Source organism: Zootoca vivipara, chromosome Z1 (assembly GCF_965207765.1).
Source record: "Zootoca vivipara chromosome Z1, rZooViv2.hap1.1, whole genome shotgun sequence".
In the NCBI taxonomy this organism is placed as follows: Eukaryota; Metazoa; Chordata; class Lepidosauria; order Squamata; family Lacertidae; genus Zootoca; species Zootoca vivipara.
Window position 1 is genome coordinate 15,399,074 of NC_142583.1, and position 13,028 is coordinate 15,412,101.

The following is a 13,028-nucleotide window of genomic DNA, read 5'->3' on the forward strand; positions in this document are numbered from 1 at the left end:
ACAATAAATTCTATATATACAACTCTTGCTTCTAAGCAACTTGATGGATCGGGACATAAATATGAACTGTTATCAGTGAAAATTTTGGGGAAGTCTTACCTAATTCTCTTCTGTTCTGTCAAGTCTCCTTCACTGACCAACATAGCTGATAGTAACCGGAGTGTTGAATTTGCAGATTTTGACTGGTTATTTTTCATACCCAAAAGCCAACGTACTAGAAGTTTAATTGCTTGAACCTATTAGCAGATAAAATCAAGTCATTGATACTTCTTAACAGCATTACTAAGTATATTTTAGTTTACTGCCTACGATTTGAGAGCCTCCTCTATTGAAAGATAACGACTGAAAATTGTGTTCACATTCAATTTCAGAATAGAAAAAACCTCTGTGAATTTCATGTTAAACAAGGGTCACCAATATTTCTGGACCAGTGGACCCATATCTAATTTTGAGAAAATGCTCTGGGCGCCAGTCACAAAACAGCTGCTGTAAGTCAGAACACAACACGGCTGCTACGGCATAAAACAAAATCAGAGAGACTATGGTCACTGCTGCTTCCCTCATCCCACTCAGACAAGTTCATGCTTGCTGTGGGATGTCAGCTATGTCTTCCTGGTTCTGACTCTGGATGTGACACAATATTTTCCACACACCCCACCAAGGGTGAAGGAAGCACTTGCATTTTTAAAAAATCCCTCCTGACCCCATACACAAGGGTCACTAACTAGGTGCCCAATGGCATTGGGTTGGTGATTCCTCTGCCAAGACATAACACAAAAATCGGATTGGAGAAAAGGAAGATTAATACTTTTGCAACATGCTTCTCACATTTTCTTTAATTTGCTTTATCATAAATTTGAATGTATGTATTCATGTACTGTATAAACAACTGAAAAAATGTGACCTTGTTACTTAAGACAGGTAATTCCATTTTTAAGACTGTAAAGCCTTCTAACTTTAGTTTTAGGCGATGGTAGTCTAGATTCTATGCATTTGTTCATTTACTTACCTTGTTCCATTTTCATTTACATAACATAAAAGTAACAATAAGAAATTTTTTAAAAAAATGCTATTTCATTATAAGGCAAGAAGCAAATATCACATCATTTCATGTGTATTAGCTGAACAGAGAGTAGGTAGGCATTTGTAACAAATTAATTCCACACGAACTTCGAAGAGCGTTTAATGAAACAACCATTTATCAGCAAATACAGAGCAAAGTACTTGTACGACCAGACATATTGAAACTGAATTTCTTTGAAGGCCGATACATTACAAAGGTCAAGCCATACTGTTTATGTTTACATTGACAAATAGATTTAATACTGTTGTACATTTTTGTGAGAAATTGCTATGCCTTACAGTTAAAGGTAAGAAACTAATGTACCTTTGCTAGAACTTCTGGAGAAACCTCTTCATCTGGGGACCACAATTTTCCATTTTTCTCACCTGTAGACTGCAAAGATTTATGTGTGATTGATAGCAATTTTTTAAAATGCACAAAAGAATTTAGAAAAGAATTTTAATATATTTTGCCTTCATTTTGCAAGCTCATATAGCATTAGATATTTACATAACCTTCTTCATTCTCGCCATAGTCATTATGTAGCTCTGAGCCTTACCCTGTCATTCATCAGGAGATCTTTTACAATGAAATTTGCAACTACGGATTTCATTGGTGATGCAAACTGGTCTGGTGCCAACATGGAAATGTGACCCAAAGAAACTAATGGTGTTATAAGTTGCTCTGGAACATCAGCATTCAAACTTCTACTTAGAGGCTGGAGTAGGAGAAGGAGAGAGAAGAATTATTGCACATTAACGTACTTCAAAAATAAATACTAACTTGTATAGTTCTGTTACAAATATATATCTCAAGAAGACCCAAAATGCAGTACAGGCTCAGTTTCTTACTCAATTTAATATACTGGTATGAACCAATATATTAAAAATCTAATACCTTAAGCACTCTAACCCACAGAGCAACTTGTTCCCTATATCCCATCTTATTTTCAGAAGCTCTTTATGCTACAGCTACACCATCTGCAATTGGGTAGAAGAGTTCATATCCAATAAGCTCCTTGGAGGAAGGATATGATAAAGACATGGGATATGGTCAAATGTAACACAAGTGGGCATTCACTCATACCATGGGGCTTCTACTTCATCCGTCTGTCCCCCCACCTCAAAAACTGCTACGGAATATTGAGGGAACCTCTGGAACAGATTGGAGGGTGCAGGGGGCTTCAGTGGGAAATTAAAGAAACTGGAAGTACAGTTACACAAGCAGACACACATCACTCGAGGTAAGCGCACAGTTTGGGAAGGCTCAATTCACATTCCATTTTGGATCTTACTTTTGCCCCTTGAGCTCAAATGTAGAGTTGGAGGTTAATCAGAGCAGTGTGTCATATATAGATATGCCGAGTTTCACTGTGACCTCTCACTGCTCAAGGAAGACTTGTATTACAGTGAATTGCAGCTTTTCTTGCCCCTTTAAAATGGGTGCAGGTGTCAAGCTGGGAGTCATGTTGCAAATGGAGAATTATATGTTAACATACATACCAAGTTGTGTTATGGTTCCTCAGTGCCCAGTATCAAATTATAGGACTTGATCATTTTTCCTGCATCCTTTGGGAATGGTTATAGGGGCAACATTGCATTATAACATCTAGAGCTCTGTCCAGAACATGCACATTAAACTTCATTAAACCAAAGGCTTTGCTTGCTTGGCAAGCAGATGTGTATGTATTTCCTTTTAAAACCCTAAAACTAAACGAAGTGCAGTACTGGGTTTGGCATGGTCTTTTCCCACTTTGTCTTCAGTACAAAATAGTCAAATTCATGAGTAAAGGTGTTAGTAGATAAACTGAACTTTCTAGAATTCATGTCAGAATGGTTTAATATTCAAACAGGAAAAAACATTTGAACCACTTCTAAGTGAGTAAAAAGTCTTGCAGGATATGACAAATTCAGGGAGGATACGGCTATTGATGGCTACTAGTCAATGGAGGCTATGTTCTGCTTTTGCTGTTGGAGGCAGTATGGTAACATCTCTATCTATCTATCTACCGGGCTAGAAACTGCAAGTGAGGAGATCACTATGGCACTCAGATCCTGCTTATGGGCTTCTCACAGGGAACTGATTGATCCCTGTGACAACAGAGTGATGGACTAGATGAGCCTTGGGCTGATCCAGCAGGGCTCTTCTTATGTTGTAAAAGTTCTTTCTATCACCAGGTGTCAAAAGGGCATGCTGGTATGAAGAACTCTTCCATTCCCTCAAGACACTATAGAGGTGAGGAATAATGGCAGGCTTGAAGTGTTGTTGCAACTTGAATTGTACTTCCAAGAACTTAGCAAGTGAAACCACCACTGTCAAGCGATGTTTATCAGCTATCAATTACCTGCCTTTAACTTACTGTGTTATATGCAGGTTTATTTAAATACAGTCATACCTCTAGTTACGTATGCTTCAGGTTGCGTACGACACGGGATACGTACACGCCGAACGGGAAGTAACGGAACGGGTTACTTCCGGGTTCGGCAATTCACGCATGCGCAGACGTGCCGAATGACGTCACATGTGTGCACAGAAGCACCAAATCACGGGGGGAGCATGCGCAGATTCGGCGCTTCAGGGTAAGTACTGCTCTGGATGCCTACGGGGCTCCAGAACGGATCCCGTTCATATACAGAGGTACCACTGTAGAAACAAAGTTCAATATTGGTGCAATCAAGTATAGGACATTTATTTGTTACCATTCACTGTCTTCATTCCTGCTACAGTAACACACCAGAACAAAAATAGTTTCAATACATTGACAAATGTGCCCTTAACTTTCAGTCCTTCAACCAATCAAATAAAGTATTAGTTAATTTTCTAATACTTCTAATGGAAGTAAAATATTGCTCACTACTAGTGGACTCTGACCACTTCTTGAAGTGTTATATATTCTATGAAAAGCCTGGGTTGTTAGAACAATTTCAAAAGGTCTGATCATTGTGATTCCATCCTTTCATGGCTTTTAAGAAGTCGGACAAACCTACCTCAAAAATCTGTGCAAGCTGGACTTCTTTATTTGAAAATATGGCATGTATACAGTGGACAGCTTGCTTTGCTTGGTGAGGTGTTCCTCTCTTTGCTTTCTGATGCAAAATAGGAATAAGGGTTCTGTACAGAGTTAGCACAAAAAAATTATACCAAAAATAAATTCCTGTAATGTTTGCAGGAAGTCAGAGCAATATTTTTTTTGAAACATAGAGAACCACCATATAAAATTACATTAAGAGCACACATTATTAGGTAGAAAGGTAGTTCAAATGCATTGGTCACTGACAACCCCCACCATCTCCCACATGAAACAGGATGCTAGATTAGAGAGATCCAAGCATGGCTCTTTTATGGTCTTAAGACATACATGAGCACTCAAAGTTCACCGCTCTCCCCAACCCAGCAAAAAATGTAACTACAAATCAAGGCAGTGGTTTTCAACCAGTGTGCCGTGACACCCTGGGGTGCCTTGAATGATGGTCAGGGGTGCCGCGGGCAACACTGGCCTCCCCTCTCAGCTTGCTTAAAGCCAAAGCCTTGGCTATAAGCTCCGCAAGTGAATGGTGCCTCTGGAAGACATCTCTCTTTGGAGCAGGATGGGCAGCTCAGAGATGAGGGGTGGCAGCAGTGGCTGCCCAGAGGACTCCCACGGAGAGAGGAGAGGAGAGGAGGTTGAGGGAACACTCCACAAGGAGGATGTTTGAAACAGGGAGAGAGGCTGCCATTTCTGCAGGCAAGGGGTGACATAACTGGGCTCCTGAGTCTCACAGGGGTGCCACGGAAAGAATGCAGTTGGTCAAGGGAGTCGTGGACTCAAAAAGGTTGAAAACCTCTGAATTAAGGATTATACGTATTTGCACCAGGAAGAAAAAGATTGTCTAATATCAAAAAGCTGAAAGACAAGACAGTACCAAAAGCATTTATGTTATTTGAAGAAATGCACTCACGATCTTATCTGGGGCAGATCAGTTTCTATTTTGTGCCCAGTGTTTCTGAATATCTGAATGGCTGCCTCTGCTACTTTATCATCTTCCATCCTGAGGCACTGCAGGAGAGATTCATACGTCTCTGCAGAGTGGAACGAGGTAGGATGCGTGAAAGACAGAACCTATGGACACATATCAAAATAAATTAGAAAAACATATTCATGAATGAATCCTGAATATCTGGGAGTAGGGCAGGGTATAAATATAAATATAGATTCATTTCCCTTTCTGCTTGCCTCAAAGGAAGGGGTGGGCAACACTAAGATTATCTTGTGGAAGTCCCAATTCTTGACTTTCAGAGTTGACTCCTGGTATGTCCTGCAGAGGACACTAAGGTCCATGAATAATAATAGCTTAATGGTCCCGGGCCCTAAAGAAGCCAGATTATCCTCCACCAGGGCCAGGGCTTTTTCAGTGATGGCTCCGACCTGGTGGAATGCTCTGTCCCACGAGACTAGGGGCCTGCAGGACTTGATCTCCTTCCGCAGGGCCTATAATACAGAGCTATTCTGCCTGGCCTTCAATTTGAATTAGCCTGATCCTCCATTCCCTTTTCCCTTTCCTTTTTCTATGAAGAAACCCTTCTGGGACCCCCATCTAATCCATCTTCACACAATGCAATTTATTGTGCTAATACCTAGAACATCATACACCTAAAATTCACTGCATTATGTAATGTACAAAGAGATTAAAAGGGATTGTAGCTGGCCCATTCCATAGGTTTCTTCAAGTGAATGTCAGCATTTGAAGAAAGGTTTTTAATGTCAAAAAGCAGCACTGACTCTTCAAAAGAATACTGAAATGGACTACAGTGTAGTCAATTTAGAAGTATTAATAAACAAGTAATTTTACAGACAGTACCTTGAGAAGTTCAAGCCCTGAACGAATAGCTGTATCGGGGCTTACACCCTCCTCTTCATCATCCACTGTCCCTTCTATTGATTTATTCATCAGCTTTACTAATGCACTAAGAAAAAAATGGGGGGGGGAGTTTAAATATACACTTACGTCTTACATATTATACACACATTCAATCTACTATTTCTTTGAAAAGAAAAAAACTTATCTATGTTTTTTATGAAATATTCTTATTTCAATAAAAATTTCAACATACCTTCACCTTTGTTCAATATTCCATTTTATTTTTAAAAGCAAATCTTTTTTTTTAAATTGGTTTAAACTCATTCCTAACTACTTTTAAGTGTATAAATCAGATTTTAAAAGAAACTCATATTAGCAACAGTAAAGAGCTGCCTTGAAAAAACACTAAGATGGGACAGGTGCCAGTCAAGCTTACCTGATGGCTTCTGAGTCAATGTGTACAGGAGCAATTCTTTCCAAAAGAAATTTTACCATCTCCAGGAAAGGATTGGTTGGCTGTTTAGGATTAGCAAGTTTCCGTGCAATCTCCCTCTGAATAAAAGAAAATGATAGTTATGGCAAATCTTAATTAAATTTGTACAAGCAATACTCCGAATGAGTAAAACAAACAAACAAACAAACAAACAAAAACAAAAGCTACACTAGCTCCATAACTCATGGTACATTGCTGAAAATCAAATACTGCTAAACAGAGCCAAATTTCTACTAGCTTTAATTAAATGTGTGAACCAGGTACAACCTTCAAGCATCAATGACTATTTTTTTGGTAGGGGTTTCCAACCACCCACTAATGGCTGGAAAGAGGGGCAAAAGTTTTATTAAAGTATCACCCTTTTTGGACTATCTCTCAGCTTTCAGAACTTGGGAGAGAATCTCAACGAACCCTCTGTTCTTGTGGTTTAATGATCATTGACAGGTCAGCCCAAAATAAAGTTACCTATCCTCCATAAATTTCCTGTCCACAGCAAGACAGCAAGATTTTATCATGGTGGTTGACCTGGTGTGTTACTGAGACACGAGTGACTGAGCTGGGCAGATCACCTTTATTTTAACTGTGCAGTGAAGCAGCAGCAGGCAGATAAAAGTACCGTACTTTTCTGTGTATAAGACTAGGGTTTTTGTTTTTACTTTAAAATAAGGTTTAAAATCTGGGGACGTCTTATACATGGATAGTGCATATGCCCATTATCTAAATTTGGGGGCGGCGTTTCCGTGTGCTGCTCTGGTTTGCCAGAAGCGGCTTTGTCATGCTGGCCACATGACCTGGAAGCTATACGCCGGCTCCCTCGGCCAATAATGCGAGATGAGCGCGCAACCCCAGAGTCGGTCACGACTGGACCTAATGGTCAGGGGTCCCTTTACCTTTAATGTAGGGGGAGTCTTAATACATGGCGGTGTCTTATACACAGAAAAATACGGTACTTTCTTTTCACCACAATAGGGGCCTTCTCAGGAGTGGAGGAAAAGCAAAGTGCTTGTGCACTTATTTAAACTATTGCTTATTTTAAATAACAGTTTAATCTTTTGTGTGAACTAAGCCAGTAAAACTTCCTTGTAGGTAAACATTTAGGAGTACCCAGGCATGTGAATATACACTTCCTAAGGATTTTCCATTATCAGGAGCATCCCTGACTTTTTGGCTCATCTTTCTGACCCTTACTACTGTGTCAAAGCCCCATATTTTTATTGTGGTATTCCTGTTCAGAAATGCATAAAAGAAACATAGCCTATCTATATTGGAAACAATGGTAAAAACCTGGTTCTTACCACACAGACATCTGCTTGCTTACAGGAGCAGGTAGGACTGATTAATAGTTCAAGCTGAGAACGAAGCTTCTCATCATCACCAAGAACCTGATTGAACTTTTTCACAAAGTCTTGTGCCTTCCCAGGATCAGGAAGATTTTCTATAGAATTGAAATTCAAAAAGGTAGTTTATACCAGTAGTAGTAGCTTTAGTTGTACTGAAAAAACAACAATCTAACACTCATCTACAGATCTTACTTGCTATGGTCATCAGCTTTCCAAACATAGCAGCACTGTTAGCTTCTGACTGAAAAGAGAAGTTCAGAATGAGCATTTATACAGAAGGTTTTGTATACCAGAGCTGTTTCTACTGTTGCAGAATCTCTCTTCTCTCCCCCCCCCCACTTTGGTATATGAGCACAAGAGTACAAATACATGATCATCAATTAAAATAATACACAAATAAATATTTAGCATTTTGCTATCCCATAAAAGCCAATTTCCAACAACAAAGTAGTCCTAACCTAAAAGCAGGCAGCAGTAAAATTTGATGAGCAGCATAGTCACCACCACATCCACGGCCCTACTAGTCACACTGGCTAGGGCTGGCATTCTGAGTGGGCACAAATTGGACTGAATGCTGTCAAGTGACTACAGTGAAACTGAATTGGGATCCAGTGAGCCCTAGGCCCGCTCAGCCTCTCTCTCTCCCATTTTGGGCTTTCTGTGGACTACCATAGGTAGGAATCATGCCAATGACAAGAATGGGAAGATCTACATCAGAGGAGTGGTGCCAGCACAATAGTTTTGGGCTGTGCAGAAGAACACATTTGCTCTATCCCACTGCCCCCAAGCCAGCAGATCAGGAGTTTGGGTTGCAGTGTAAATTACCAAAAAGAGTTACAGGTAGGTAGCCGTGTTGGTCTGAGTCGAAGCAAAATAAAAAAAATCCTTCAGTAGCACCTTAAAGACCAACTAAGTTTATATTTGGGTATGAGCTTTTGTGTGCATGCACACTTCTTCAGATACACTAGAAACAGAAGTGTCAGACCCTATATATATATACAGAGGGTGGGGGGGGTGGGAATGGGTGATGGGCTGATCATCATCATCAGCCCATCACCCATTCCCACCCACCCCCACCACCCTCTGTATATATATATATAGGGTCTGACACTTCTGTTTCTAGTGTATCTGAAGAAGTGTGCATGCACACGAAAGCTCATACCAAAATATAAACTTAGTTGGTCTTTAAGGTGCTACTGAAGGAATTTTTTTATTTTATTACCAAAAAGAGATACTTTTGTCTTTTCCTCAAAAAACCCAAAGGAAAATGCTAAATATTATTTAGTAATGTATGGTTCTGATTTATTCTATTAAATGTCGCTTCTAGTTTGTTCTTTCAGGAACATTAGAAAATTTTAATGCAAGAAGTCACTGATTGTAAAGGATTGACAACAAATATTTCTGAGCAAGAGTGGACCCCTTGCTTTAAAATTCCATTAAGATACTGGTTACTAAGTTCTGAACTAGGAAAAAGGCAGTACTAGAATTTGAAATTAAAAGAAAAAAGAATTTGAAATTAAGTTTAAAACCATCATTTAATATATTAATTCGAAAATAGATGCAGATGTGTTACAAAGCATTAAATGTAAAACAAGACAATTAAGTTATTGTGAAAACCGTACAGTGGGTTGCTTGTGCAAATCTAGTAACTCCCGCACGTGACTCCTAAGCATGTTCTGGCATTTCCACATTTCATTCAGTGCCCTAGGCATAAAAGAAATGACAAATGTGTTAAAATCTGAAAAACTAGTGTGATTCTAGAAATACAACACTGAGTCCCAAGCTGACTGTTCTTCTATCACATTATCTCTTGTTGGCCCAATATTCTGCTCTCAATAACTTCTTCAGCAACAAGTCTGGACATATATTATGTGTATATGGAGATCTAGATGCCTGCCCACCTGTCAGTTGGTTTTTAATCACAGTGTGTGCCTGCACATGCATGCAGACAAGCACACACACAAAAAAACTCATTGAGCTCTTTATTCAACTAGTAATTTCAAAATATCATGTCTTAAAATCCAAATACAGAAGCTAACCTTGAATAAAATACAACTATTGACAAGATACTAGGAGTGAACATTGGCTCTGTGCATACTATGAACTATGAGGAAAACAGGTGATTCAGGGAAGATCCTCATGTTTCTGAGTCGGTTTATGCTGTTAAAAATGTATCATGAGGTGGAACAGGAACTCCCTAAGCTTCTGTGTGTTCTGTAGCCTTGACAGTCCAAAAATGTACAATCATGTATCTGTCTTTCTTTCTGAGAAACAAACTCAAGCAGACTGGAGTACTGTCTAAGTATTAAGAGGAAGGGGGTGGTGGAAAATAGGAGAAATCTTCATTTTGTTGACAATTTCTCCCTCCCCCGTCTATTCTAGGGATTTATGTTATTTTTCTAATACCCTCTTCCCTATGATTTCTACTGTATCTACCCCATATCTGTGAAGTCTGCCCCTTTTCTTTTTTATAAAAAATAATAATAAGCAAGCTACAGGAGCTTTCTGATCAGGACAAGCTTAATCCACTCTGGAGAACCTGCTATGCTTGCAAATTTCATCCTCTTCTAAGAACAGAAAATAAATTTAAAGTTGTGTTATGATCCCACATAATAGTGGGGGGGGATTTAAATCTGTCCTGAATAATGAGTTCAATTGCAAAGACACAGAGAGCACCTAAAACAGATAGGGCTGCTTCCCAAAGCAACAGATATTGATAGAAATTGAATCTTATGGCCAGTGTACACTCCTACCGGTAGTAGACACCCAGTTCAGCAAATTGCTTAAACAAGTTTGCTCATCTTAACAGGTCACCTAATACGCAGTATTCTGAACAGTGAGGCATTTTGTTTTTTAATCTCCTACATATTGTGTGTTTAAAGCGACTGCTAAAGTGCACTGAGAAATTCCCTGCGTGTAAGAATACTCACTTAACAGCATTTGGGTCTAAGCTAGCATACAAATAATATAAGCACTTCATCCGCTCTTCTGTTTCCAAGTTATGTGGAACAAGATACTGAGCAAAGATTTTCTCCACCAATAATCTGCAAAGGAAAATAAATTGACAGATTTTGTATTTTCCAAAATATACTTTCAAATTATGAGCAGAAGCCTATGTATACCAGGACATCATCCTCTCACTTTCACATTATCTGCTATCCCAAAACAAGCAGGTTTGGGTGGATCTCCCTTGGCAGTTCCTTAAAAAACCTGTCAAGAGTTGCGGGAGACTGTTGAATGGGGAGGGGCTGAGCGGGGATGTCCACCAAAAACTGGGTGGACTCACTTTCTGTAAGTAAGTGTGAGCCTCAGAAATTTAATAAATAAATTTAATAAATAAATAAATAATCCCTCTGTGGATTACATAATTGTTTATATACAGGCAAAATTAATCTATGCTGCATAGGAATGCTTGCACCAGGGTGTTTCTTGCAGCACGTTAGTATTCTGCAGCTCTCCCTTTGGAAACCATTTATTTAGAACAATGATATTCTGTTGTTCTATCAAGATCCTGAAGATGGCCATCAGGAAGAAAAACATACAACAGATGTGAAACACAATGGCTCATTTCAGACATCAATGATCCCTGCTTGCACAGTTTAACAACTGTGGCATGCCTTAATGTCTCAACTGGATGAACTATTTAGCACTAATCAGAGATTATCATCACCAAACTGATTTTGATCCATGGTTTTGAAGATCCATGGTTTTGATCATGGTTAGTGATGACCAGTTTGCTCAATTCAAGTATCCTGGTAAATTACCATCATCTCAAACCATAGAAGGGAGAAAGGGGGAGTATGTAAGCCTATAGAGCTTACCAATTACCCAAATTATTGTTCAGCAATAGCTCCATGCTGGCCAAATCGACCTATGGCAAATTTTATATACGTTTCTTCGGAACAGCAGTTATTTTGGAGTACTTTTGCCACCCGTTAAAGGCTTATGTATCCTGGATTTCCCTGATCATTAGTAAAGGTCTTGGCTGCTCTTGGTTAATACTTTTGTGAGGTTTTTACTGGTACTTTTATTGGATTTGTGAATTGTTTTACACTGCAAAGTGATTTGTAATTCACTGTATTGAAAGAGAAATAGGTTTAGATAAATAAATTGGATATTGTGCCACTTGAGGAAATGGCTTAACATTGACTTACTTGTCATCGATGCTATTCTGATAATATATGTGCAAAAGTTTATCCTTTATCCAGCTCACTTTCTCTGCTGCATCTTTTCCAGCTTCGGCATGAAGACAGTATTTCTTGTATAGCTGGGCAAGACCCATCATTGCTTCTTTTCTTACTCGCCACTTAAAAGCAAAAGAAAGAAAGCATTTTTAGGTTTACAGGATTACATACTCTCTTTTTGTTTAATGAGTGCCCTTGATCTGTTCAAAGTGGGGTAGTTTGTAATTACCCTTTGGTGAATATTTTGGAACCTTTATTTTTTTTAAAAAAATTTGAATTGTTTTTCTTTCCTCAGTCCCCCTATCTTTATCTCCACCCTTGTTATGGGTATAATAGTGGCTTCTAAGAGATTTTGGAGTTTTTTACTAACGTGTTTAAATTTTCATACTTTACCGTTTTTAAACAAATTTTTAACAATGAATTTCTGTTTACTATCAGGTGACACAGCATATAAACTATTGTTTATATCTGGCAAAACAGACTGTGGTGCAGGATACTGTTTTTTGTATGTTATATGAGAAGTGGGATTTTTGTGACTTTGCTAGATCACTGAAAAACCCCCAATATTTGTGGTTACAGAATCTCATGGATTATAAGATGTTTGTGAAATGTATTCTACCTCTGATATTATACACCACAACTTGGTAGCTTTTGGTCGAATTTCCCTGTATGTTTTCCAATGACTAGAATGTTTCTGAAAATATCTAAAATGTAACTTACTATTGAAGAACCATCATTATGGTTTTTCCCCTTTTTCATAGCCTGCAGGACCATAGAAATCCAAAAACATCTTACTTTTCCCAAAACAAAAGCTGGACAAGTGAACACTATCCACAAAATAAAAAAATTCCTTCAGTAGCACCTTAAAGACCAACTAAGTTTATATTTTGGTATGAGCTTTCGTGTGCATGCACACTTCTTCTTTGTATCTGAAGAAGTGTGCATGCACACGAAAGCTCATACCAAAATATAAACTTAGTTGGTCTTTAAGGTGCTACTGAAGGAATTTTTTTATTTTGCTTCGACTCAGACCAACATGGCTACCTACCTGTAACTAGAACTATCCACAAAAGTAGCCCTGTTTAGTTTTGATCAGGGTGGATTTGATTT

At 38.7% G+C, this 13,028-nt stretch overlaps 1 protein-coding gene across 1 annotated transcript in view; it reads right to left on the reverse strand.

Moving 5' to 3' along the window:
- Positions 1-13,028, reverse strand: part of PDS5A (PDS5 cohesin associated factor A) — a 63,399-nt gene that overhangs the window by 14,987 nt on the left and 35,384 nt on the right. The window contains 12 exon segments of the mRNA XM_035111916.3: positions 100-236; positions 1,388-1,456; positions 1,623-1,781; positions 4,051-4,174; positions 5,002-5,162; positions 5,902-6,007; positions 6,338-6,453; positions 7,690-7,829; positions 7,927-7,975; positions 9,357-9,438; positions 10,665-10,778; positions 11,889-12,040. Coding sequence (XP_034967807.2) covers positions 100-236; positions 1,388-1,456; positions 1,623-1,781; positions 4,051-4,174; positions 5,002-5,162; positions 5,902-6,007; positions 6,338-6,453; positions 7,690-7,829; positions 7,927-7,975; positions 9,357-9,438; positions 10,665-10,778; positions 11,889-12,040 — 1,409 coding nt within the window.